This window comes from Pleuronectes platessa, chromosome 1 (assembly GCF_947347685.1).
Source record: "Pleuronectes platessa chromosome 1, fPlePla1.1, whole genome shotgun sequence".
In the NCBI taxonomy this organism is placed as follows: Eukaryota; Metazoa; Chordata; class Actinopteri; order Pleuronectiformes; family Pleuronectidae; genus Pleuronectes; species Pleuronectes platessa.
This window is the reverse complement of record NC_070626.1, coordinates 17720768-17744803: the sequence shown is the minus strand read 5'-3', so window position 1 is coordinate 17744803 and position 24036 is coordinate 17720768. Positions and strand designations below refer to the sequence as shown.

Here is a 24036-nt window from a genome sequence, read left to right as displayed (position 1 = left end):
GAACATCAGCATTTAACTACTCAAAATAAAACTTGTGTATTGTAATTCAAACCATCCAATCAGCTCCTGCAGTTACTGTAAAACTTTGTTCTTATAGGCGACGCTGTCAAAGAGGTCTTGGTTTAACTGAGGTTTGTAGATTGTGTATATGAATATTCATAAGATGGACACAGTATTCAACATCATTTGTTTATTAATTGTTAAAATCGAGTAACCATTTAAAAACTATCTGCTCTTTACAACTCTTACTTTTGCAGTGTTATTACAACAGTTCATGGTCAAACATTGAGTAGGTCATGCGAGAGATCTAAGGGGTTTTCACTTTCATCCAGATTATACAGGTTTTCACACTCAGCTGGAAGCGGTTGCGGCGCTCGGAAGAGTGAAGAAACAGCTGAGGACCAGAAATATATCCGTGATTAATGGGAAAACTCTACAAATACTGATAGTCAATAGATAAGAAAGCCAGAAAATAAAGAGGACTTACCTTCAGAGGTCATAAACTTTGTGATTATTTCTGTATTCATTACTTCTGCAAACAAATGAGGGAGGAGACACAGTTAATCATAAACTTGTTTACATCCAGCTGACTTTCAAAATATAATGAACCTCAATAAGTCAGCGTCTCTTCAACAACAAGAGCTTTACCTTTCGATGGGTCTAGTAGGTCCCTCAGTTCCTTTGATAAATTTCGCGCTGGAAACAAGATTTTTTACAAATTAATGAGATTATTCCCTCTTTAAACTGAAAAATTAACTGATCCGTTCACAGTCTAATACCAGAAGGGCACTCACCGAGGCGAACGCCCTATCTGCCATGTTAAAGAAGGTGAAGATTATTTTTTTTGTCTGCTCATTAACAACAACAAACGAAAGACAATGATTAAAGCATAACCCCCTTGAGGTAATGCTTAAAGGTAACCTTAGCTCTTCCACTCGTATTCTTTCTTTTTTCCCCAAAGAAAACAGAGATAATGTGATATCACTTTGTTGATCTTGCACCTGAAGGTCAAAGCAAAGATATTTTCTTTCCGACAGAGACTTTGGATCTGTGCTGCACAGGGTCAAGTCCAAGCTGAAACCGAGTGTTAGATTTCTCTTTCAGTGGACAATCAACAAAAACACTAACAGAAACGGCACAAACTAAATTACTCACAAAAAGGTGAACGCATGAGCTCACTGTTAATAAGCGGCGATGCATGATGCTGCTGCTGCTTCGTTCCCTCTGTGGCCGCCTGTCTTGAATTAGCGCCGCTTTCTGTCACATGTGAAGAGGACATTGCTAACTTGGCGTTCCGTAAAATGTCTTCTGGCGGTGGGACCGGCAGGACGACAGGAGCCGAGCCTGCAGAGCGTTTGCTAAGGAGCAGGACATCTATGGGGCCGCTGATGCTTTTCAGATGGACCTGGTACTTTGCTGGACGGTTCTTGGCCTGAAAGAAGACGCACACACCAAGTCATTCCACCCGAAGTAAAGTCAGCAACAACAACAAAAGCAGTGGGCCACAGTACGTTCCAGGGATGCAGGACTTACAGCTTTGGGTATGGGAACGTCTAACTTTGTGCCAGATGGTGCTCGTACTGCCAGGAGTGTGTGGCCTGAGGAGACACGAGACACTGACAGTAAAAATTTATTTGGGTCTTCATATATTTCGAGGATCATGAAAACCAACAGACTGTCAGCTGCCGTAGTGACAATGTAAGAGTTTTATACATAAATGTCTATGTAGCTGCATGACAGCTGATTCTATGCTGCAATGCGGTGTCTTTCATGGCTGGTGTAAATCCAGTGAAGACTACACAGACTTTATGGCAAGTACCTAAATGTCTCTGCTGTTTTACATATTTTTTTATTATTCTTCCATGTCTTCACAACAGAAAACCCCATCAATGCAAGTCAACAGCAACATGGTTGTCTCTTATGTTCTGCAAAAACAAAGTGTGTGTTTTTAACTATCAATGATACGGCAGCTGACACAAGCCGTTGAGAAAGTGAATGATGATACATTACCACTGAAGCAGTTGCAGATATCTTCATGATTCACATAATTCAGGGTTGATCTGAATTAAGGTTCAATATGAAAATACTGTGATAGTTCCCAGAGCTAGTTGCTGTGTGAAAGACGGACATATTTTGATAAAACACCTTTACTATAATAATGAATAGATTTGCCTAATAGCATACGTTTTTTTCTGCCATAAAGGTACAACTTGCATTAAATCTGATCACATGTCTATTAAACATCTTATTTACACTTACAAATACCCACATTTCTCCGATCTCTGCTAGACGTTTTTTTTAAATAGAGGTAGATTAATAACATAAAATAACGTTGTTGAAAATCAATGCATTCTAGAGTATGGGCATGAAAAGGATATTTGCTGCAGTCGTCTGTCGTGTTTCTGAGGCTCTGTGTGACCCACAATGTCTGCAGGTCCAACATCAACTCCATCTCCATCAGGCCCCTCACCTCCAACTTTAACTGGGTCAGTCGGTGGTTTAACTGGAGAATATTCTGTCCTGGCGTCGTACCCCTGATTTAAAGAATGCCTTTGTATTTTATTGTGAAATGTATTTGGCACAACATTCTTGACACACATGCATGCACACAAGGCCATGATGAAAACTTACCTCCACTTTATATAGTGGCTTGTGACCCTACTAATGAGTCCAATGCCCTCCAACACATTTATGATGTCATACAATCGCCTCTTCCGTCTGATAGCCAGGAGCCTCATAGCCTGAAAGAATAAAACAAAACTCATCCACCACAGTTTCTTCAGCCTCATCCTGAGGGAGTTTGTATTCCTCAATGCAGGCTCTTTATATAGTTATACTTTTAAGTTTATTTAAAGAGTATGTATGGTGTACAGCTGGACATTTGTACAATAGGGTTTGATAAAGTGTGAGACCTCTAAACATTTCTGGGGCTACAACCAGCTTTTGTCATTATCGATCAATCGGCATTTGAACTATTTGTCTTCACAATCACAATAACTTAAAATCAAACAAAAGCTGAAATGAAATATGTGACACTTGAGAGACAATAATGAAAGAAACGTTTAGAAATTAGAATTTATGAATATTATGAAGAATGTAATTATCGATTATTCATTGATATTCTGTTGTTCAAATAATCGCTGCAGGTTAAGGTTTTTTTAAAGGTAACTGTAATTCCTTGGTTGCATTTATGTGCAGTCTCAGTCCAGATAAAGAGCCCTTCTTATGGGGCCAATAGTGTAGCAATATTGTGTGTGCGTGTGGAGAGTTGTCTTAATCTGTATGTGCATTATCAGATTTGTAAATGTGTGTAAGTAATACAGCAAATGTGAGCTGAGATTTGTGAATGGGCACAGTGTTAACACTCGCTCTCTTAAATACTCTCACACACACAGACAATCCCAATCTCACACACACACACACAAACACACTCTCTCTCTCACAAACACGCTCACTCTCTCTCTCTCTCTCACAAACACGCTCACTAACACTCTCACACTCTCTCTCTCTCTCAATCACAGACACACTCTCTCTCCCCACATACACGCTCTGAATCACACTGTATACACACACACACATACTCTCTCTCTCTCTCACAAACACGCTCACACACTCATTCTTGATAAAACACGCACACACTGTAAACACACGTACCACTTTGAGGTCCAGCAGTCCTCCCTTTGCTTCTTGCAGTAACTCGACGAACTTGGTGGTGAGCAAACGGAGGCTACTCAGTTGTCTGGAGGTTCCAGTGGCCTGGGCGGACATGGCGGGCCTCCTCACCGGGATCCGTGTTCCTCCTCTGCGGGACGCAGAAGCAAAACAAACACAGTCGCTCTATGTTGTTTGAATCAGCCGCGTCGGACCCGCCTCACGCAACCGGAAATGCTTTGTTTAGAAGTTACATTTTTTCAGAGTTTCCGGTATGAGTTCGCTTTGTGTGTTTTAAGAGAATTCGAACACACATCGTGTAAATGAACCGCAAAGGGAATAAAAAGCTTCATCGTGCTTTTACCGTCTCTACTCTCACCACTCGTCAGCGCTTACTGCGGCAGGTTTATTGTGAAAAGGTGGTACCGGTAATAATGACATTCTGTGTAACTTTTCAGCCACACAGTTCTAATTAATACAAATCGTAATGATTTATTTATATCTGCTGTGTTTTAATATGCACTAACATGTAAACACAGTCATAATATCCGCGTGACTTCAGTGAGAAAGGTGAAAAAACAAAATGTGATTGTTGGATCGTTGTCGGAACGGCGGATTAAAGCTGCTACTGGTGCTAATAAGCTAATGCTAACAGTCATGTTGACGACAACAGACATGTGATATAAGTTTATCATTACAACTTAATTTATCTTCACCTCCGGAGATCATCCACCTCACATTGTTGAGTGTTGGTTTTTCTCGGGTACCCGTATTGGAAATGCCTTCAAAATAAAGGTTACGTCGTTTCACTGCTCTGGTGGCTCCACTTTCACTTTTGAAGGTATCATTGAAACATTTTACTTCCTGTTTTTTTCTATTACATTTCAAAACATTAACCCAGAGAGAGTCTTGCCTTTCATTTCCTGAGCATTTACCTAAGTTCTACAGATCTCACCACCTCCATCTATCATCTATTGTCTGGACTGTGCTGTTCTGTAGCCTCTGAGTTTATTTATTTTCTGGCCCACAACTATTATTCACATTTAAATATAAGCTTATAGTTAATCCACCAAGTGTACATTGTAAATTATCTCCTTCCGGGTTGTTAAAAACCCCAAAGTCCAGGAAAAAACAAGGACAAGACCCCAATGTTCTCTGGACAGGTTTATATTGCCATCACAGAACAGTAAGTCAAAGAGTAAAAATGCCTGACAATGCCTGACCAATGCCCTGTCATTAGTTGGTACTGTACTTTATATTCAGATTCCCAAACAAATGAGTGAAATTAATGAAATGATGAAATGTTGCAGTGAACCTGGGCTATTGTTGGTCCATTGACTGGTGGTCCGCGCTCATTGAACACTTTTATGAGAACGATGAACTGAACGCAACTCAATGACAAATAATGAATTTGAACGGTGAACACGTTCATATTGTAGCGTCCTCGCGTATAGACGACAGGAAACTTCTCTCTTTATGTGTAACTTTTTTAAAGTCCAGCGAACACGACACACTTCTTGTTCGTAACTCCGACACTCCTAACACCACTGTATTCTTCATTCCCCTTCCTCATTCACCCTTGATACGCCAACTCATCAGCCAATGAGAGCCTGGCATCCCACAAAACCCTACAGCCATTGGCCTAGACTGTCACGTGCCCCACCCCTACCTGTTCACTGACCCTCGGGACATTTCAATACTTTCTCCTCAGGAGAGACGCTGTCTAAATCGAATGCTTTCATCATGTCGTTGCTCAGTGCCCGTAAAATGGCCGTGATTTAGCCTAACCGAAACCAACTAACTAGACTTCGCACTACGTTACCCATCACCCATGGCACACATATGCAGACCAAACAAGCAACGTATTCCAAGTGTTTTCTTCTCTGGCCAGTGTCTCGGCTCGTACCACACAACTTGGTAGAAGGAAGCTTCATGGATCAGAGACTATACGGCTCTATTGAGCCGTATAGTGAATGAATCTGGAATCTTCTCTCAAAAAATACCCCCCCACTGGGTTATTCTCTAACAATAGGTTTCATCCAGTATCTAAAAGCCAAAAATATAAAAGTAACTTTTAAGTAAGGCTGTCAGATATATGTAGTAAAGTAGAAAATATTTTCTCTGAAGTGTTTATCAAAAGCAGCATAAAATGACACCGACACACACACGATAATTTGTCCATCGTTTTAATCTGCTTAGTTCCGGGTGGAAACCATCAGCTGAAGTGGCCTAGTCAGTAATGTGCGCAGTAGACTTCTGCACAGAATGTGCGCAATGGGCTTCTGCGCAGGATGTGCGCGCGCAGTGTTTTTTTGTTGTTGTTTTTTTCCCCCATTTAATTTAATTAAAAAAAATATATTTAATTTAATAAAAAAATTGTATATTTAATTTTATATTTAAAACTTTTATATTACATTTCATCCTCATTTCTCCGCGCTGGTTCAGGGGTAAATGATGCTGGTCTTCACAGGTGACTGACCTACGCAAGCCTGTAGCCGCCACCCCCCCACAGGAGATTATGTGCTTGTGTGTGTGGCTGCGGCGCTTCCTGGTTCTTCCCGGCACTACGCTGCCGGTGCGAACAGCCAAAGTATATACCATGGGCGAGGAAAGGAGGCGGAGCGCTTTTCACAGCGCTTCTACCTCCGGTGAGTCCCGGGGTTAGAGGATGATGGTGTGACGTTAATGTATTGTTTTACATTGCATGTGTCACGTCTTGATAAATCCGTCTCCTATGTCGCCTGTACCAGGAGCCGCCCTGTCACTGGTTATCTTGGCTCGCTGTCTGGCCGGTAACCAGCCGTCCGGACCGCTCCGTGAAGAAGGAGGAGCAGATGTTTCTTTACTTGGAATGCGGCCACTTTATTTCTCGGATATACAGCAGGAGCAACACTCGCACCACCTCTAGGTGCTCCGTCACTTCTCCTTAAAAACACACTTTTAGCGTATTTTCCCACAATACCCTGGTGCACTACGTCACACACTACACACTTTCCTTAAAGGGGCAGGCCATACCTGCAACACAACAGCTCTCCGTCTCATATACAGATGGCAAGAGAAAGCAGAGACGCAGACTCAGCAACTACATCCGAGATCCGATGCACCTTATTATTATCTGAGGGATTTTTACACACTGTCTGATAAACATTCCGACAGTAAAGGCAAGGGGTAGTGATGGATAAGGTATTTTTTTAACAAGTTAAGTCTTTCATTCTCACTTTTCACCTTAAAACTATGAAATGAACTGAAATATGAACTAGTTCAGAATTTAAATGGTGAACTATGAACGCGAACTATTCATGTTTACTTGTATGAACTGAACTTTTAACTTGTTCATGAGAGTAGTGAACTTGCACAACACTGGCTGGCAGTTGACTGCTGTTATCTGTTAGTAATCATATGTATATAAAACCTACTTATATCAAATCTAGAGAGCCTTGATACCCAGCAATGCTGATGTTATTGAATAAAATTGGATGTATCTGCATGTCTTTGTGGTTTGTTTTAATTCGTTTTTTGGCAATCTTAATGATGGCTCAGTTCCATTTAGCTGCTTGAGGGGCCTGGTATTGTTCCTCTTGGCTCATTGAGGCAGCCCATATGTTGTAAGATCTGTGTATTTGCTCCTGCAACAAGTTAAATTATGAACTGTGGGTAATCTGAGTCAGTATTTAATAGTTTCTTCCTTTGGCAGATATCGGTGCTCGCCAACACTTGTAACAATCAGAGTATTTCTTTCTTTCAGTCTTGGCTTAGTTGTTTCACCCACTCTTCCTGCAGATCTTCACAACTCCTTAGATATTTTACGCTGTCGTACACACACGTTGCATCCAGAGTTTGTTGATAATCAGTGGGATTTCATTCTCTATGGAGGGTACAACCCCAAAGCAGGATATCTGCATCCGTATATGCATTCCAGCTGGTAGCCTGATAAGGTTTGCTTGGTTTTGTAGCCAAAAAGCTCAACTTTAACTTTATGTGTTTACAACAGACCAAACTCATTCTTATCCATATGCATGAGTAAGGTGTTGGCCTTTGTGATGAGGTTACGGATAGAGTTTATATCTTTTCAAAATGATGTTTTTACTTCCAGTTCCCCTTTATGGTCATTTCTGACATTTCTGACAGTGGAAAACTGGAAGCTTGTATTTACCTTTTTATAGCCTCCTGACACATTATGATTCAGTTGCTCAGAGGAGCCCATGGTTAAATGATACAACACGGATTGAAGAGTCAGAGAATGCATGCTCATCAGACAATTGCAGTAACAATTATTGAATTGAGTGATTCCCTTTCCCTTGCTGCAGAGGTTGCATTTGTTTTAGTTCACTCCAGAAATCATCTAAATGTTTTTTGTCCCAGAATTTTTGCATAAAGCTAAATATATTTCATGTCTCTATTAACTGCCATAGCTTTATCATTGTAATTTCATTGAATACTGTTTAATTGTTTGTGATTGTTGTTGTTTACTATGTAAACTGTGTAAACTTTGCCAGAGTTTCTGAGTTTAACATTTCAAACTGATGACAATAAATAATTTATGAATAAAACAGTCAAATATATAATAACAGTTAAATATATCCATATAACGAAAGAACACTGTTTCTTACTTGCTTTTGAAACTTGTACTCATTACCACTCGAACAATGTCCCGCCTCTTCGCACCCTCTGATTGGGTCAGGATAGAGCCACTTACAGAAAGGGAGAGTGGTGATTGGTTGGGATCAGGGGGAAATCGGTGAGTGTGTGTTTTTGTGAATGCGCGCGTGTGTGCGCGTGCGCGGACTCTATATAAAGCAGTGCGGACTCGGAGGCTGGTCACATGACCCTCAGCAGCAGTCATATGACCTACACGCGGAGCTGCGGTACAGGACAGAGGAGGAAGTCGAATCTCTGAGTTGGAAACCGTCTTCTCTCGTGAACCAACTCGGACTGATTCATCCGTCGTCCTCCTGTGCTCGATCCTCTGATGTTGTCCTGCGGGCTGCTGATGTGTGTGCTCGCCGTGTTGCAGCTCGGCTCCTGGGCTCAGTACTCCCCGGACGAGGTGACGCATCTGCCGGGTATGATGTTCAAGCCCAACTACCAGCAGTGGTCCGGGTACCTGCGAGTAGGACCGGGGAGGTTTTTCCATTACTGGTAAGAAACTGTGGTTGAAGCAGATGCGTGTATGTTTGTCCTCACACCGACTGGTCGTCTCTCCTCATGTCAACACACCTGGAGAGGGAGGTCGCTGCCGCACAACAGGTTCCTGCACTTTAGTCAAAGTACTTGTATGAACATGTCCGTGAAACGCTCCTGAGGAGGTGAAGTGACCTGGGCTGTTATCGAACAGCAACACACACTAGGATTTCATTTTATTTGACAAAAACATTCACCTTGTAGCATAATGTCAAAAATTGTGAATCCTTGCACACATCTTTGGAGTGTGTCATGTTATTTTGGAAAAGCCAAACGTTGTTTTGTTTAATGTGGTGTGTAGAAGATGAAAAGTCTCGTGTGTGCAAAAGTTGGGACGCAAACTTGAGTATTGACGTGTATGGAGCAGTTCGGCCTCTCTAACCGTGGTCCTGATCCCCTGCAGGTTCGTGACCTCTCAGAGGGACCCGCTCAACGACCCTCTGGTGCTCTGGCTGAATGGAGGCCCAGGCTGCAGCTCGCTGGATGGACTCCTGTCAGAGAATGGACCGTTCCATGTAAGCATGCTCACTGTGGCACAAGTTTATACCCTTGCACTGAATGTAACGTCAATCTGAGTCGGCACTGTTGAATTTGAACTTTTCAGGTGAACGATAACGGGGCCACACTGTACGAGAACAAATTCAGCTGGAACAAGATCGCCAACGTGCTGTACCTGGAATCTCCAGCAGGGGTGGGATACTCCTACTCTGATGACCAGATATACAAAACCAATGACACCCAGGTGAGTTCTCCTCAGTTTATCGTGGGAGATTTTTAAAAAGCAAAGAACCATCAGAACAAACTGGATAATAAATTATTTCATATGTTGTTCTCTTAGGTTGCTAAGGACAACTATGTAGCGCTGCAGGGTTTCTTTACCAAGTTCCCAAATTTCACTAAAAATGACTTCTTCATCTTTGGAGAAAGTTACGGTGGAGTCTACGCCCCAACCCTCAGCCTGCTGGTGGCTACTGGACCTGCCAGGATCAACCTCAAGGTGAGTCTGTTTGTTGTGTATCACCAGCTCGATCGGCTGCTCTGTCAGTACTGCTTCCACAATACAGTCGGATGATGGAAACTCTGCCCTTCAGAGGAACTAAACCAGGTTTACTTTCAGTTGGATAAATCCTTTCTCTTTGAACAATGACTTGTTTTCAGGGCTTCGCAGTGGGAAACGGAATCAGCAGCTTTGCTCTCAATGACCAGAGTTTGATCTACTTTGGTTACTACCACGGCCTCTTTGGAGAAGAGTAAGTGGCACATTGTAGAGGAAGCTAGTTTCCTTTTTACCACGAGGAATACTATTAAAATATTTAAGGCTTGTTTCTGTGCTTGATGTTACATTTTCGATAAAATAGCTGTGATTAGAACATAGGAGATGTGAGGCATCAGATGAAATGAATTGTGGGTAATTGTTTAGTCTAATGTAATGTATGTGGCTTTTGACAGTAAATTACATCTACATGTAAAATGGAGAGAGACTGGCTGTTGTATGAAGATCAGTTCTCTGCTACAACAGCTTGTTTTTGATGGTCAACATTATTAGAATTTATATATATATATATATACATTTTAACAGGGTTTTAACAGTTGAGGTCATTTCAGACCTTCTCCTGAATTTTCCGAGAGGGAATGTAGCTCCAGACATTCTCAACATTTTGGTCTTCATGTGTACCACTAACAGTCAAGAAACTAAAGCAGGAGTACAGTATAGATGGCACAATACCGTGTATGTTTAGTTTGTGTTATAAGGCAGTGTGTCAAGTGAGTGATCCAGAGATTTCTAATTTTAAAGTTATTATTTTCTGTGCAGTTTGTGGCGGGATCTGAACAAAAACTGCTGTGAGAAGGGAACCTGTAACTTTCACAACTCTACGTTGGAATCCTGCCAGGAGCTGGTAACACGTGCACTATTTCTACTGATATCTAACTTGGATTTTCTAGTGTCGCTCTCTTCAAACTTTTTTTGAAATTCTTCCTCGTCTCCCTTCAGGTGATGGAGGCCTTCGATATTGTGTATAGCAGTGGACTGAATGAGTACGCCCTCTACTTGGACTGCGAGGGTCCCAATAGATTCCACAGAGGCTATGAGAAGACCATGAGTCATCTGTTTAAGACCTACAGGAAACCTCCGCAGAGCCGCAAGGTGAGCGTTCTACCCTTTTGACCCTGCTTAACGTTCTGATTGTCTTATGTTATTCTTAAACTTTGTTTCAATGTAGTTTTCATACAGAGCGACTTCCTCCGTGTCCCTGGGTGAAGTTCCTCCCTGCATAAATAGCACAGCACAGATGAACTGGCTGAACAGGGGCGACGTGAAGAAGGCTCTACACATTCCTGATACATTGCCACCATGGGACATCTGCAGGTATGTTGCAGTGAGATGATTATTATTAAATCGGCTTCTTCTTAAGTTCCTCTTGTAGTCTGTGGACATACTTGAGTTCAGTTACAACTAACTGATTCCTCTGGCTGTGTCCTGCTTGCGTCACAACAAATTACATCAGACCTCCTCTTACCACCTTTTATAAATCCAGAAACCTTTGTTAGGTCATCTGATTGTAAATTTTGCATCTGTTTGACCTGTTTTAAACTGTATTGCAGAGCTTTTCGAGACTTTTATACATTTTGAGTCGATACTTGTGGCACCTGAGCCATTAAAACACTTAATTAACGCATGTATGATGCAAATATGTTGGTGAAAAGATAAAAAGGAAAATGAGTTCATGGCAGCTAAACAATATTTCAATATCCAATAAACCTGTCAAACTACATCTTCATATACAGTCTGGTGTGTGTGTATATAGGCTGTATATGAAGATTTACAACATGATTGCATTCCAAAAGTGAAGCCGAAGTATTTTGATCGCCACCTATTGGCCGACTGCAGTACAGGTCATAAACCCATGTAAGTGGATGGGACATGGACCAACTAGCGATAACATTATAAAGTCGATGTACACCCTATTTAATTTGTTTCTGTTCCTGATAAGTTTAGATATAATAATTTGATGCTATTAAAAGCAGGGTTAAAATGTCATGATTGAAAGTTGAGACTGACTCATGATTGGTCGATCCCATGTATCATGGGACTTAACAAAGCCGGCTCCATCCTGAATGCTACTAATAAGACTCGGGCTCAAAATGCATAAGATGGTAACATTTGTATTCAGGATATTTTGGATTCATTTCAAGGTAGTGGGAAGAGCTGGAAATGCGTCATCCAACTTTATACACAGGCTAAAAATCGACCATCCCAGCAGAGAATTTCACTTGCAGCCTGGACTTTGTAGTGACAGTCATCTGTAAGCGTCCTGTGTATGTGCAGGCAGGTTGGATGATGATGATGATGAACACTTCATTACAGTGATGAAGTTGGAGAGAATTACACCAACCAGTACACAACAATGAAGGATGTGTATCTGAAGCTGCTGTCTCTGGGCCTGCGGGCGCTCGTCTACAACGGAGACACTGACATGGCCTGTAACTTCCTGGGAGACCAGTGGTTTGTGGAGGATCTCGGCATAAAGGTTAATTCAAGGAAATCTATTCTTAAAGATGTTTATTTGTGTTTAAGGCTTTTCCATCCATAACCAGATACACTTCTTATGTTCTCAGGCCACCACAAAGTACCAGCACTGGATTCATGAGGAGCAGATTGCAGGATTCTACCAACAGTTTGGAAACGTAACCTTCCTCACAATCAAGGTAACCCACCAGTGTGGTGTTGGGTGTCTGCCAGTGAAGCGTGGTGATGTGGTGCCATCATTGTGAAACACTGTTTTCCTGTGTTTCAGGGTGCCGGCCACATGGTTCCTCAGTGGGCTCCAGGTCCAGCTTTTCACATGTTCCAGTCCTTCCTAACCAATGGCTCCTACTGAGACTGTACATGTACACCTGTAGCCTGCTTCAGATAAACTGAACCCTGAGATGAGCAGTGAGTTCTCTGTTGTTCCAGAATAACTGATCGGAGTTAGTTCCATCATAATTTTTTCTCTGGTTAATGTGAGGTGAATGGGGATTAAAAAAAAAAAAAAAATCAGTGGAGCTCTGACATTGTGATTTCAATGAGGTTAAATGGGGGGGGGGGAATAAAAGTAAGTCTAATGTGTGGCAATGTACATTTTGCCTTTTAAACACACAGCAGCCTGTGGCGTAGAAAAGTCAGTTAACACGGTTATATTGTATTTGGCCTAGTCCACGTAATAAAACTACAATATTCTGCAGATTGTAATTTCCTTAATGGTTTATAAATTGTAGGATTAAACATTTGAAACTATTTATTCACATGTAACATGATGGCAGCACAAGATTAAAATGTAGATCAAACAGTTGTATAGATCTGACTGTAACCTCGGGCTGACTGACCCATGATTACAGTGATTTACATTCAAACCGCCTGTGAATATTCAGATATTTATTTTGCATTTAAATATCTTGCACAACTGGGTAACACACTGTCCAGAAGGGATTTAAGTCTTTTCTTCAAATGAATGCGCTCTGATATCAGCTGTTTACTGAAGGAATGGCGCACATTATCAAACTGCTCCTCTAAGCCCAGCAGGGGGGGGGCCACAGAGAGAAACAGTTGAATAAAGGTCTAGAGAAAGTTGCTGCTGTAACTGACTCAGTCTAAATGATCAGTTTCTGAAACAAGTCTCATCTCGGGGTTTAAGATGATTTCAACTAAACCCGTTTTGCACTAATCACATTTTACTTGGTTGATCTCAGGGAAAATGATGACACGTATCACTTTCATTTTTCATGCAGTTTATTAAGGTTTTGAACACCTTACCATTTGTGCGGTTGATTCCTCTGTGCATCACTTTGGATTGAGATGATTTAATTGGAGCTTTGGGGATATTCACGTCTGCAGAATGGCTACAGTGTTAATATTTTCAACAAATGTAGCTGATGTGATTAAAGGAGCTAAATGGAAATGAACCAGTCCGGGTAAAAGCTGTAACTTTTCATTTGTCTTTTTATTAAATGTTTTTGAACACATGGATTGTCGGATTCATTCACATGCTTTGACTGGAATTTATTTGAGCATCATAAGTAGGTTCTTGACATATTTGCAGAGTCCTAGTTCTGTGTGAGATGACAGCAACACATGATTTGATTTATACAAAGCCACAGAACAAAGTTGAATATTTTACCAGCCTGAAAATCAGAAATCTGTAAAACAGTAAAAACTATTTAAAACCTTTTAAAGAAATTTAAATAAAATAGATGCTAACATTGTCAGGTCCCACACAGCATTGTTTAAACTGCAGCTTCATTCCCCTCCATAAATAAATTGTATTATAGTTTACAATATGAATTAATCCACCAGGACTCATTAAAAATTAATCCCTTTTACCATTTGTCCCTCATATCTAAAAAAGTAAAACACTTTATTGCTGAGTCAACTGAAACCTGGTAAAAACAAGGCTGCCAGTCTTACATTATGGATCAAACAGAACAAATGTAAAACCAGGATTAAAGTCAGTTTGGCTTTGATTGTTCAGGTTAAATATACCAAAAATTCATTTGCAATAATTTACATCTTAACAGATTACATTGTTACTGTTGAATAGACGAGCATCAAACAACACTTTGGTTTAAGCCCAAAAAAAACAAAAACATTCTTGAACTTGATCACATTCTTGAGCGATGTTAATCAAACCTCCTGCTCAACATTCAACTACATGTCTTCTCCTGAACTCTGTCAGTTGCAGCGTGTACAAGTGCCAACTGAAACCATCGGTTATGGAGGTATTTAAAAACCTTGCTCTGTCAGGAACCTGCACCCGAAGAGACTTGAGATTCCACATCCTGACGGCAGATGTGCTGCTCGTCTTGCTCACCCTGCAGATCTGTCCAAAGTGAATGGCCTCATGTGGTTTTGACACTTCACTGTTTCACACATTGTAACCAGCCCGGTTTTTGAGGCCTGTCGGGCTTGATGATCGCAGCTTTGTACAAACTTAAACATGATTTTACCTCAAAGCCAATTATAAAATCAACATCTCATCTTTATGAAACCAAGAAAAGACTCCCTGCATCTATTCTAAAGTGTAATACAATTAGTTAATGTATTATAAAAACCTGAAAACTGGAAGTAAACAAATCAATCAGCCCTGCAGTTAACAACACTCAATAACCATGTTGTGTCCTAGTGTGTGCAAACCCATCACTCGGTTCAATTTGTCATTAGAAAAAGAGACAAACGTCTTAAGAAGTGGGTCAATTATCAGCAGAGACAAAGTGTAGACGTGGAAACCAGTCTGTCAATTCTCAATGATAGGATACGATTTGGAGTCACAATACAAAGACAATGTGTAATCTAAAAAAACCCAAAAAAAGATCTATACAAATTCCTCCAGCTCTTGTAAACAGGAATGTGTCGGCCATGCAGGCTCCAGAGCCAAGAAAAGCATATGGAATGAATACGCCATTTCACCGCAACTTAAAAGCACCATAAAAAGAATAAAACATGCAATTTAAATAAAAGAGAAATTAAAAAGGCAAAGTGTCTGAAGTCACTTGGGCATTGTATGGTGTTTGACTGCTCCCTGTCTGAGCGCGGGGCTCTGTGTGGTGCAGGGATGTCACATGCCGCAGTGGTATTGATGATTTTTTTTAAATGAGTGTCATGAGATGCTTCTCCGTCTTATCCAGTTGGTCATATTAGTAGCACAGGACTAATTTTTCCCCTCATTCAATGACGAAGACGATGAAGAACACTCCTCTTAGCTGATGACGTCTTGATAGATGGAGTTGGTTGTTGTGAGGCCAAAGATGAAGGTGCCAATTATAACCATGACAATCCCAAAGATGACTAATCCATGCCAGCTGTAAAAGAGAACGAGGTCGTTAGTGTCTGTGAACCTGAATTCAACATGTTTATTTCTGACACTGAAACAGATGGACAAAGTTAAAGAAACCACAAATAAATACATTAAAAGCTTTGATAAATACAAAGTCACAGCAAATAGCTCTCTCCAGGTTGTCGGTGAGTTGCTGCCCAACGTGAAAGAGTTCAAGTATGCCAGGGTCGAAGTCAAGAGTGGAGCGGTGCAGCAGTATGCAGGCATTGTACTGGACCGTGCTGGAGAGGGAGCTATGCCGCAAGGCAAAGATTTAGATTTACCGATCAACCTATGTTCCAACGCTCACGTATGGCTATGAGCCTTGTGTAGTGAGCGAAAGAACAAAATCACAAATGCAAGCAGCTGAAATTAGTTTTCTCTGTCGGGTGGCTGGGCTCAGCCTTTGAGAAAGAGTGAAGAGATCTGGAGGAAGCTCAGAGAAGATCTCCTGCTCTGGGCACAACCAACCAGGAGAGCCCGGGATAGACCCAGACCTCACTGGAGAGACTAGATCTCCCCACTAGCATGCGAACGCCTCGGGGAGAGCTGGAAAGCGTGGCTGGGGAGAGACGTCTGAATAATCTACTTGCACGACTATATCTAGACCTGATCTCGGACAAGTGGAGAAAGGATTAAACAATTGAAATAAATAATATTTTTAATACAAACAGATGCTTGACTCTGTGATTCAGATCCCTGCTATTTCTTTGTTTATTTAACTGACTCATACATGAATAAGCAGCATCTCACCTGGCAGTGCGCCTGTCTGTCTCTGATAGTTTGGCTTGCATCAAACACAAACCTGCCAAGAACAAGAGACGTAGTATAAAGACATTGACATTTCAATGCAGAAATGAGAAACAGCAGCAAACTCATTAAGGGCAGCTTTACCTGGAAACACAAAGATAAAACAGGCTGCCAGTCCTCCAATCAGAGAGATCACCCGACCAATATCTGGGATGAAGAGGGCGAGGACGAGGGTGATGACGAACCACACCAGGGTCTGCAGGATCCTCCTCTTCTGCTCGCGCCGCACGCACACCTCCACCTGCTCGCCTTGGTAACGCAGCCAAAGCCCTTCGATAACGGCCCTGGAGCCACACGATCACACAAGAGAGCAGGTTTCTTAAAGAACATTGATGAATCAGAAACTTCTCTGTATCACTGAAGAGGAATGCATCAAATTGTTTTAAAATCAACAATACAGTTTCTGAAAACTTAACTGAAGATATTGACTCAACACCAGAGCTTTCTCTTTACCCCACATTTTAATGATAAAACTGTAGATCCTCCTGAATGTAACTGTATCATCTTTGTGAGGTAGCAAGATGCTGTAAATACATATTATTCCTGGACTGTAAATAACTTCATAGATTAGAATGTTTTATATTTTTGAGATATTTAATGTAGATCATAGGACACATCTAGTCGATTTTCTATACATTTATTAAGTTCAGTATCTACACTGAAAAGTATTCAGTGATTCAGAGCATCACTACAGTGATCAATCATCATGGAAGATTAGGTAGAGGATATTAACCGAGCTCAGATATACGAGTATCTGTGTTTATGTTGACATTAAGTTAATGTTAGTGTTTAAGGCTTATCCCAAACATTTGGTTAATGTTCAACTAATGACATTTTTACTAGTCTGCTCAGCTTTTATGAATTAAGATTGTGTTTTCTGAAACAGTTTTGAGAGGAGATTTTTATTTCTCATGAAAAGAGAACAAAATCATAGTAATTCAGAAAAACAGGGCAGCGAATGCAATATGCTTCTGTACAGTTGTTACATCATTCAGGGAAGAACTCCCCCGACCCCCTGCTGCTTATAGCAGCTGTAGTTTGTACTGTATCTTACCTGCCACAGAAGTGTAGAATGGGGTACGATGTGATCACACAGATAACAATAAAAGCTCTTGCAATGGCCACAGCAATATCATCAGGAGGATACGACATCAACACATCCTGACTGACGTTGGAGCCAAACGTCAGGAAGCCACAGACGCCTGATCAAACCGAAAGAGCCAACTTCAGTATTGACAGCACATGCTGCTACACAATGCGTAATCTAAAGTGACATTTAAACAATGGACCTTGATAATAATAAGTAAACACATTGACCAGTCAACCGAGTCGGTACCTGTTCCTATGTAAACAAAGAGGCAGATTATCATGCTGAGTGTGACCACAAGTCCCCAAGGTTTGAGATCCTTCTTGCTCATGCTGTTGAACACCGGCACACAGCTGACATGGCACTGCAGACAGAGTCCAGCAGGAAGAGCATAAGACAAAAATAATCTGTCAATATCATAATGCAATATTAAGAAAGGTGTAATTATGTGATCTCAGATTAAACCAAATGAGATTACCTGGAAACCAAAGCATATGGTGGGCATTGCATTGAAAACCGCAGTCCATGAGGAAGCGCTGTAACAAACAAGGATTTAGCAAAGCGACAAGGTTTGTCTGTGTGAAAGAGTCGAGAGACGAGGATGAGGTGAGAGTCGGACTCACCTGGTGGGAACATATCCCGGAGTCACCTCTTTATCTGGCCAGATGTACTTTATAATGACCACAATGGTAACATACCATGTTCCCATCACACTCAGTGCACTGCAAAGAAGAACAATCAGATAAAACCTAAAGAGTCAAGAATATATGAACTGATTTTAATCCTCAGTGAGAAAAAGAGTGTACCTGGCGTATTTCTGAAATCCAATCTCTTTGGGAATGGAGAGAGGAAGAATAACCAAGACTGCAGTGACAACAATGGTAAATTTGCGGTCAGTGTACCAGAAGCCACCGGTGTCTGCGTCATGAGCCACAACTGCTATCACTGCAAAACGGAAACAGGAATTTACAAAAACCTTTCAGAAGGACGGACTGTTATGAGTTTGTGTTTGAGTCAGAAGGTGTAGACTGACAATTTCCTTTGAAACACATTTTCTCCTGTTTTTGTTTATTAGGAAGTTAGGTTATTGTTATTACATTTTTGGATATGTGGATTTTTAATATGGATATTATATATCGATTTATTGATCATATTCTTTTGGCCTTTGTCGACGTTGAAGCTAAAGGACTCCTCCGGAATTACATTGTGACATTGTGACATTGTTTGATACTGAAGAATTGTTCCCTGTGAGAGACTATGAAGAGGGAGGCTGTACGAGAAAAGTTAAGAAAGCACCACAGTTGGAATTATCAGCAAACTGCTGAAGACGCGGCAGAGATTTGCTTAATTGAAGTCACAGCAACTTCATTCATTCGTGTCAAAAGACAGACAGAAAGAGGTGGAAGGTCACTGTCTATTTGTAGAAACATCCTGGAGTAGGATTTCTACACCGTCAGCATCTCAGTGCAAGGAAATGCAAGAGTGGATCACATGAGCGACATATTTACTGAGTGGAAACGCTGAGTGGTGTTGTTCTTGATGCTCTTTGCTCTCTTCAATGATGCCACTGCCTTTTGTAAAAAGCTAATCAACACTACTACGACCAGACGTCTCCCTTTGCTAAATAAATGTGGGGCAAATGTAGGTGAAAGAACAATCAGCACTAAATAAAGCTGAGGGTGGCTGGCGATACTTACAGCGATCCAGCTGGTCACCTATGACAATAAAGAAAGCGATGCAAGTGCCGAAGGTATAGATGGCGATGGCCACCTCACAAATGACTCCTGTGACTTTCCCACACGTGGCTCGAACAACCTCCTGATAGGTGCCTTCGTTACTGACCTGGAGAAACCACACAGGTGATAAGTGGTCGTGAATTCAACAGTGAGTAATACACCATAGTCTTTATAAATTATTATTATTAACCAAGAGGTTTTACATAAAATATGACTTTCACACTAGGGCCTGAATGATGTACATTAACTGGCTGGAAAAATATCAGCAGTTATTAGACACTCCCAGTCATCGTTCGTTTGGCAATATGCACAGATTAGAAAAACCTATTTTGAAGGGGATTCATGTTATATTTCATGAATAATTACTGCAATGTGGTTGTATTCCTCCACTGACCAGTGCAGTTTCTGTGTAGATATTTCAACACTTTTTTCCCCAATTGAAACAATCACGAACAAGTGACAACTGATCAAAAGCTGAAGAAATTCCCTTAAGCAGTCTTGAAATATCACTTTCAAGAGGCCAAAGAGGTAAAATCCACGTGTTTTTGTGAGGCCGCTTTGACCACCGACATCTAATCAATTTATCAGTGAGGCCAAGTGAAAGTTTCTAGCAAATCTGAAGACATTTCCTGAGGCTGAAGCTCAAGATATCATGTTTAACCTGAAAACACTGGCCTTCGTTGGCATGGAGGCATCAAAACATATATGTCTATCTATTTACTTAATAAAACCCTAATGCTAGGTTTCAAAAACAGATCCAGGAACAGCCCTCCGACCCTCCACTTTCCCATTAAGTCAATCACGTTCTCACAGTTGCTTCATTCTCTCTTTCTTTGCCGTCAGTTGTAAAAAGAAAAAACCTGCTGATAAAGCTCATGTGATTTAATTTAAAGCAGCTGAAACACAGCATGAGTGCCGTTAGAAGGTGTGATCATAAGAAAGGACACAATGTTGTTTAGATTTGCAGCAGGAGCCTCAATGGCATGCTTATGGAGAAAGTATTGGTTCAGTTTTATAACTGCACAGTCAGCCAATTCATACTCATGAAGTCAACAGTTTTCATGGTACCACTCAAGACAAAGTTCATCCTATGGCTGAATATGACACATTTGTTTAAATTTAAAAAACAAAACTCTGCTTATGTTTCTGGGTCCGAACAAATATCCTCTTTAAAGTCAGAGTCGATCAAAGTGTAAAATGTGCTGACTCAACATACTGTTTTAACATCTAAGCTTAAATCTGAGCCAATCAGGAAGTGAAAGTCTGAACATTTGTGTAACACTCTTTTTTTAAAGAACAACCAGACAATAAAAATGTCCCATGAAAACTGCTATGATAATTCCAGCACTTATGAAGGATAAATAAAGACATCAGAGAATGTAGCTGTTTGAGGAAAGAAAAAGAGAAACAGGTTGAAACAGTGAGAGATAAAGAATGTTCAGGAAGTCACAGACCTGGGAACAGTAGCCGAGAATCACCAGTCCAGTGATAATGAAGATCAGCATGAACTGAAACAGGAAGCATCATGTTATAGATCCCATTTCAATGTCTATCAGTAGCTTCGTTGCTCACTAAACAAACACAGAGTGGGAATGTGATCAATCACTGCAGACTAACGTGTAAATACTGTGTCTGTCTGGGCTGAGGCCAGGATTAGTGCACGTTACTTACAATTAGGCAGAAACTTTTGTATTTTATCAGGTTTCCACTGGTTTGAAGTAGTAGAAATGTACATCGGCCTGATAAATGTTGTTGATTCTTTTTCTACAAAGCTTTGATTGGACCTTGTTGCCCAGAGTTGTTTCCTTCTCTCTCTTGAACTGTTTTTTGGCTCTTTGGCCGACCTCACTGCTTCAAGTTAATTGGGAAATATTCCTCAAGGAAAATTATAATCAGATGAATTAATAATAAATGTTTGGGGGGTTGCAACAAAATTTGGGATATTAAACTAGGGGTGGGCAATCAAACAGTATCAAAAACAAATCACAATAATTTTCATCAAAAGCAACACAACAAAAGTTCAAATATTGATACAATGCTTATGCATTGTGTAAACAGGCTGAAAAGGTTTGACAGATTAACTGATCCACCTCAGTTTGAAAATGTTGAGCTGTTTACGAAGATGTTGTCATTCTCTGCTTATAGAGTTTAAAACCACAAAGTTCATTCAGGCGCAAAAATAAGTCATAGAACCTAAAGGAAGTAATAACGACATTTATAATAATGATAAACGACATTTATGGTGATAATGAGCGGAGAACATGTGCTTCATTCAACAGGGGACAGGAGTTGTGCACAGGAGTCATTTTCGTTGCGATGTCCTCACCATTTGAAGAGTCACTCCTGCAGTTACTCCTCCAGCCATATTGAAAGCTGCGGGGAAGTTGAGCAGACCCGCCCCGAGCGCTGCATTCACCACAATGAAGACCGCTCCCAGAGACGACACCCCACCACTTCTTCTACTGTCCGTCTCAAGGTGCTGCACGGAGTCCACGCTGGGGCTCTGCAGCAGCCACGCCCTTTCTCCAGAGTCGCTGTTCCCAACGCCACCCCAGTCCTCCACGTCAGCGTTGATCGCCATGACTTGATGGGCTGCGGCTCGGCGTGTGAGGCCTCACCAAAACCTAAAGATCAGTTTTCAACTGTCTGAATCCAAGGGGAAGTGAAGTGGATCAGAACGTCTGAGTGAAGGGACGATGATCCCCTGTGTGCAGATGGAATATTTGATGTCCAACCACTTTAGATCCACAGCTTTCAGGAGCAGCTGATGTTTCTCAGTTATCACCAGTGTGGTGGTGGAGCCACTCACGGCTCGACCTGTACAGAAACATAGTTTGTATATTTTAGACACATGCACTGGAAATGACAACTGAACACATTGTTATCTTATCAACAAACTATTTAAAAGACTGTAAATGAGCAGTTGGACTTCATGTGTAAATTAAATGTTAAAGAGGCAGATTCACAGATACTGTTTTCCAGAAAGAGATGATCAGACTCAAGATGGCATCGATTTTTTTAAGTGAAACTATGATTTCCTGATAATTAAATAATTCAGATTTTCTTTTTATCTCTAGTCATTTTTTTAACATGTTGAAGTCCAATATCCTTGTCTAATGTGTAACAGTCAGTTAACCCACATGTGAACATATAGCAGGCTGCCAGGCTAGCAGGTTTTGATCAACTCTTAAGAGCAATGTTTGGATTAGCCAGTAGAATTATTTCTATTACACCACGATGCATCTCAAGCATGAAAACTAAAAACACAGTGACAGTTGGATTGATAATACTTTGGAGTCCACTATCTTGTATCTTATCATCCTTAAACTGGCTTCCCATCAATGTCGGATTTAATATGACGAAAATTGATTCCACATAGGGAGCACTGCATGGTCAGGCTGCTGCTTACATCACTGACATACTCCATACGCACAGCGATCCCAAGTAGGTCATCTGACAGGTCCTCTGACCAGGGCTAACTGGTGGTCTCAAGAACCAGATTACAAATTAAGGCGGGTAGTTCTTACAGAGTTGTGGCCCCAACTTTATGGAAAACTCGTCCTATAGATTTACACTCTGCATTCTCTACTTAAACTTAAAAAAGTTATAATCCACATCTGAAATTGTATTTTCTCACCATGTGGATTGTAGAGTTTCAATCTCCCTGTCGCATGCATTCATTACATTTTTTATCAGGTACTTCTACTTTCTGCTGTTTTTGTGACTTTGGCCACTGCATTAAATACAACATTAATTACTCTGCTAGAGATTACTTCCTGTTTAAATCCACAGTCCTGTTTGCTCGTAGTGGGAACTGTTGGGGCTCTCTATATTTTAGTAAAGTCCAAATGTCTCTGTGCGAAGAGTCTTAAAATAATACATCTAATTTTTGAGTCATTCCTATGAGCGTACCTTTATCCTTGCAAATCCATGATGCCTGACTCTCATACAGCCCAAACGGTGCACACCAGGGATCTGTAACAGAGACACATACATTCATTTACTCTTCCTGAGACAGATAGAAATCTTTGTTAAATATGAATCAACATAGAAGCGTTTCAATCAAGCTGGATAGCAAATGAAGATATTAATACTCATATAGATGTTTCTCCTTTTAAAAAAACTGCTCTTGATATCAGCAGACATACAAATATAACAATAAATCCAGGTCGGTCGATATGGAGCGTGTGTCTCATGAAATGTGTGGAGTGTGCCCTGTGTGTGCTCAACCATCAGCTGCTGACATAAACACACCGGCTTTCAGTGAGACTCCATGTTTTACTTCTCATTAACGTGACAATAACTTGTGTTGTCCTCTGCTCACCTGCAGTAGCAAACAGTTAGCAAACACCGCGCACCTTCACGGACACACAACACAAGTGTGGACGTCTCTTCCTCGGTTACTTCCGCTGTGTCTTCGTCGCCGCTCGGAGGAGAACGTGTAGAAAGCGAAGGCACCAGCTTTAGTGTTTTCTGACAGAGAATGACTGAGCAGCCCCGAATCACAGCAGCTGGGTGAAAACAGCAGAGAGACACGTGACTCTCCGTCATGTGACCGAGCAGCTGAGGGTGCCCTTGTCCGAGTGGAATTGTGGGTAGCGTAGTTCTCTGTGTTCAGCGGGGCCTCGTCCACCGGTCTCAAACTACTGCATTACGAATAGTAATTATAAAGTAATCTAAGTGTATTAAAATGTACTCAATCCAGAAAAATTGATACTTT

General features: G+C 41.1%; 3 protein-coding genes across 4 annotated transcripts; 1 reads left to right on the top strand and 2 right to left on the bottom strand.

The window, feature by feature from the left end:
- Positions 1 to 299: 299 nt before the first annotated feature.
- On the bottom strand, positions 300 to 4510 carry LOC128440657 (transcription factor E2F4). 2 transcript variants are annotated; one of them, XM_053423431.1, is made up of 9 exons: positions 4368 to 4510; positions 3655 to 3802; positions 2632 to 2741; positions 2379 to 2534; positions 2011 to 2054; positions 1534 to 1598; positions 649 to 1432; positions 488 to 532; positions 300 to 394 (listed from the first exon to the last, which is right to left on the bottom strand). In XM_053423431.1, the coding sequence occupies exons 2-7, from the start codon at positions 3766 to 3768 to the stop codon at positions 1148 to 1150; spliced, it is 774 nt and encodes a 257-aa protein (XP_053279406.1). In that variant the 5' UTR covers positions 3769 to 3802; positions 4368 to 4510; the 3' UTR covers positions 300 to 394; positions 488 to 532; positions 649 to 1147. The 2 variants fall into 2 exon arrangements, with proteins under 2 accessions (XP_053279406.1, XP_053279416.1); XM_053423441.1 differs by lacking the exon at positions 4368 to 4510 and having other exon boundaries at positions 3655 to 4346.
- Positions 4511 to 8461: 3951 nt separating this feature from the next.
- On the top strand, positions 8462 to 13836 carry si:ch211-122f10.4 (cathepsin A-like). The gene is made up of 11 exons (XM_053418330.1): positions 8462 to 8790; positions 9236 to 9347; positions 9437 to 9574; positions 9671 to 9829; positions 9991 to 10082; positions 10646 to 10730; positions 10826 to 10978; positions 11055 to 11200; positions 12200 to 12362; positions 12451 to 12540; positions 12630 to 13836. Exons 1-11 carry the CDS (start codon positions 8621 to 8623, stop codon positions 12711 to 12713), a joined length of 1392 nt encoding a protein of 463 aa, XP_053274305.1. The 5' UTR covers positions 8462 to 8620; the 3' UTR covers positions 12714 to 13836.
- On the bottom strand, positions 13796 to 23851 carry slc38a7 (solute carrier family 38 member 7). The gene is made up of 13 exons (XM_053418342.1): positions 23641 to 23851; positions 23229 to 23291; positions 21643 to 22133; positions 20771 to 20824; positions 19278 to 19422; positions 18387 to 18525; positions 18204 to 18302; positions 18059 to 18116; positions 17830 to 17944; positions 17548 to 17695; positions 16578 to 16777; positions 16437 to 16488; positions 13796 to 15669 (listed from the first exon to the last, which is right to left on the bottom strand). The coding sequence occupies exons 3-13, from the start codon at positions 21895 to 21897 to the stop codon at positions 15567 to 15569; spliced, it is 1368 nt and encodes a 455-aa protein (XP_053274317.1). The 5' UTR covers positions 21898 to 22133; positions 23229 to 23291; positions 23641 to 23851; the 3' UTR covers positions 13796 to 15566.
- Between the last annotated feature and the right edge of the window lie 185 nt (positions 23852 to 24036).

Coding starts and splice junctions, on each gene's coding strand:
- LOC128440657 (XM_053423431.1), bottom strand. CDS start 3,768: ATGTCCGCCCAGGCCACTGGAACCTCCAGACAACTGAGTAGCCTCCGT. Junction 2,742..3,654: donor GACTGCTGGACCTCAAAGTG/GTACGTGTGTTT, acceptor TTATTCTTTCAG/GCTATGAGGCTCCTGGCTAT. Junction 1,433..1,533: donor ACGTTCCCATACCCAAAGCT/GTAAGTCCTGCA, acceptor GTCTTCTTTCAG/GCCAAGAACCGTCCAGCAAA.
- slc38a7 (XM_053418342.1), bottom strand. CDS start 21,897: ATGGCGATCAACGCTGACGTGGAGGACTGGGGTGGCGTTGGGAACAGC. Junction 16,489..16,577: donor TTTTATCTTTGTGTTTCCAG/GTAAAGCTGCCC, acceptor TGTTCTTGGCAG/GTTTGTGTTTGATGCAAGCC. Junction 15,670..16,436: donor ACAGACAGGCGCACTGCCAG/GTGAGATGCTGC, acceptor TCTCTTTTACAG/CTGGCATGGATTAGTCATCT.
- si:ch211-122f10.4 (XM_053418330.1), top strand. CDS start 8,621: ATGTTGTCCTGCGGGCTGCTGATGTGTGTGCTCGCCGTGTTGCAGCTC. Junction 9,348..9,436: donor CAGAGAATGGACCGTTCCAT/GTAAGCATGCTC, acceptor TGAACTTTTCAG/GTGAACGATAACGGGGCCAC. Junction 12,541..12,629: donor TAACCTTCCTCACAATCAAG/GTAACCCACCAG, acceptor CCTGTGTTTCAG/GGTGCCGGCCACATGGTTCC.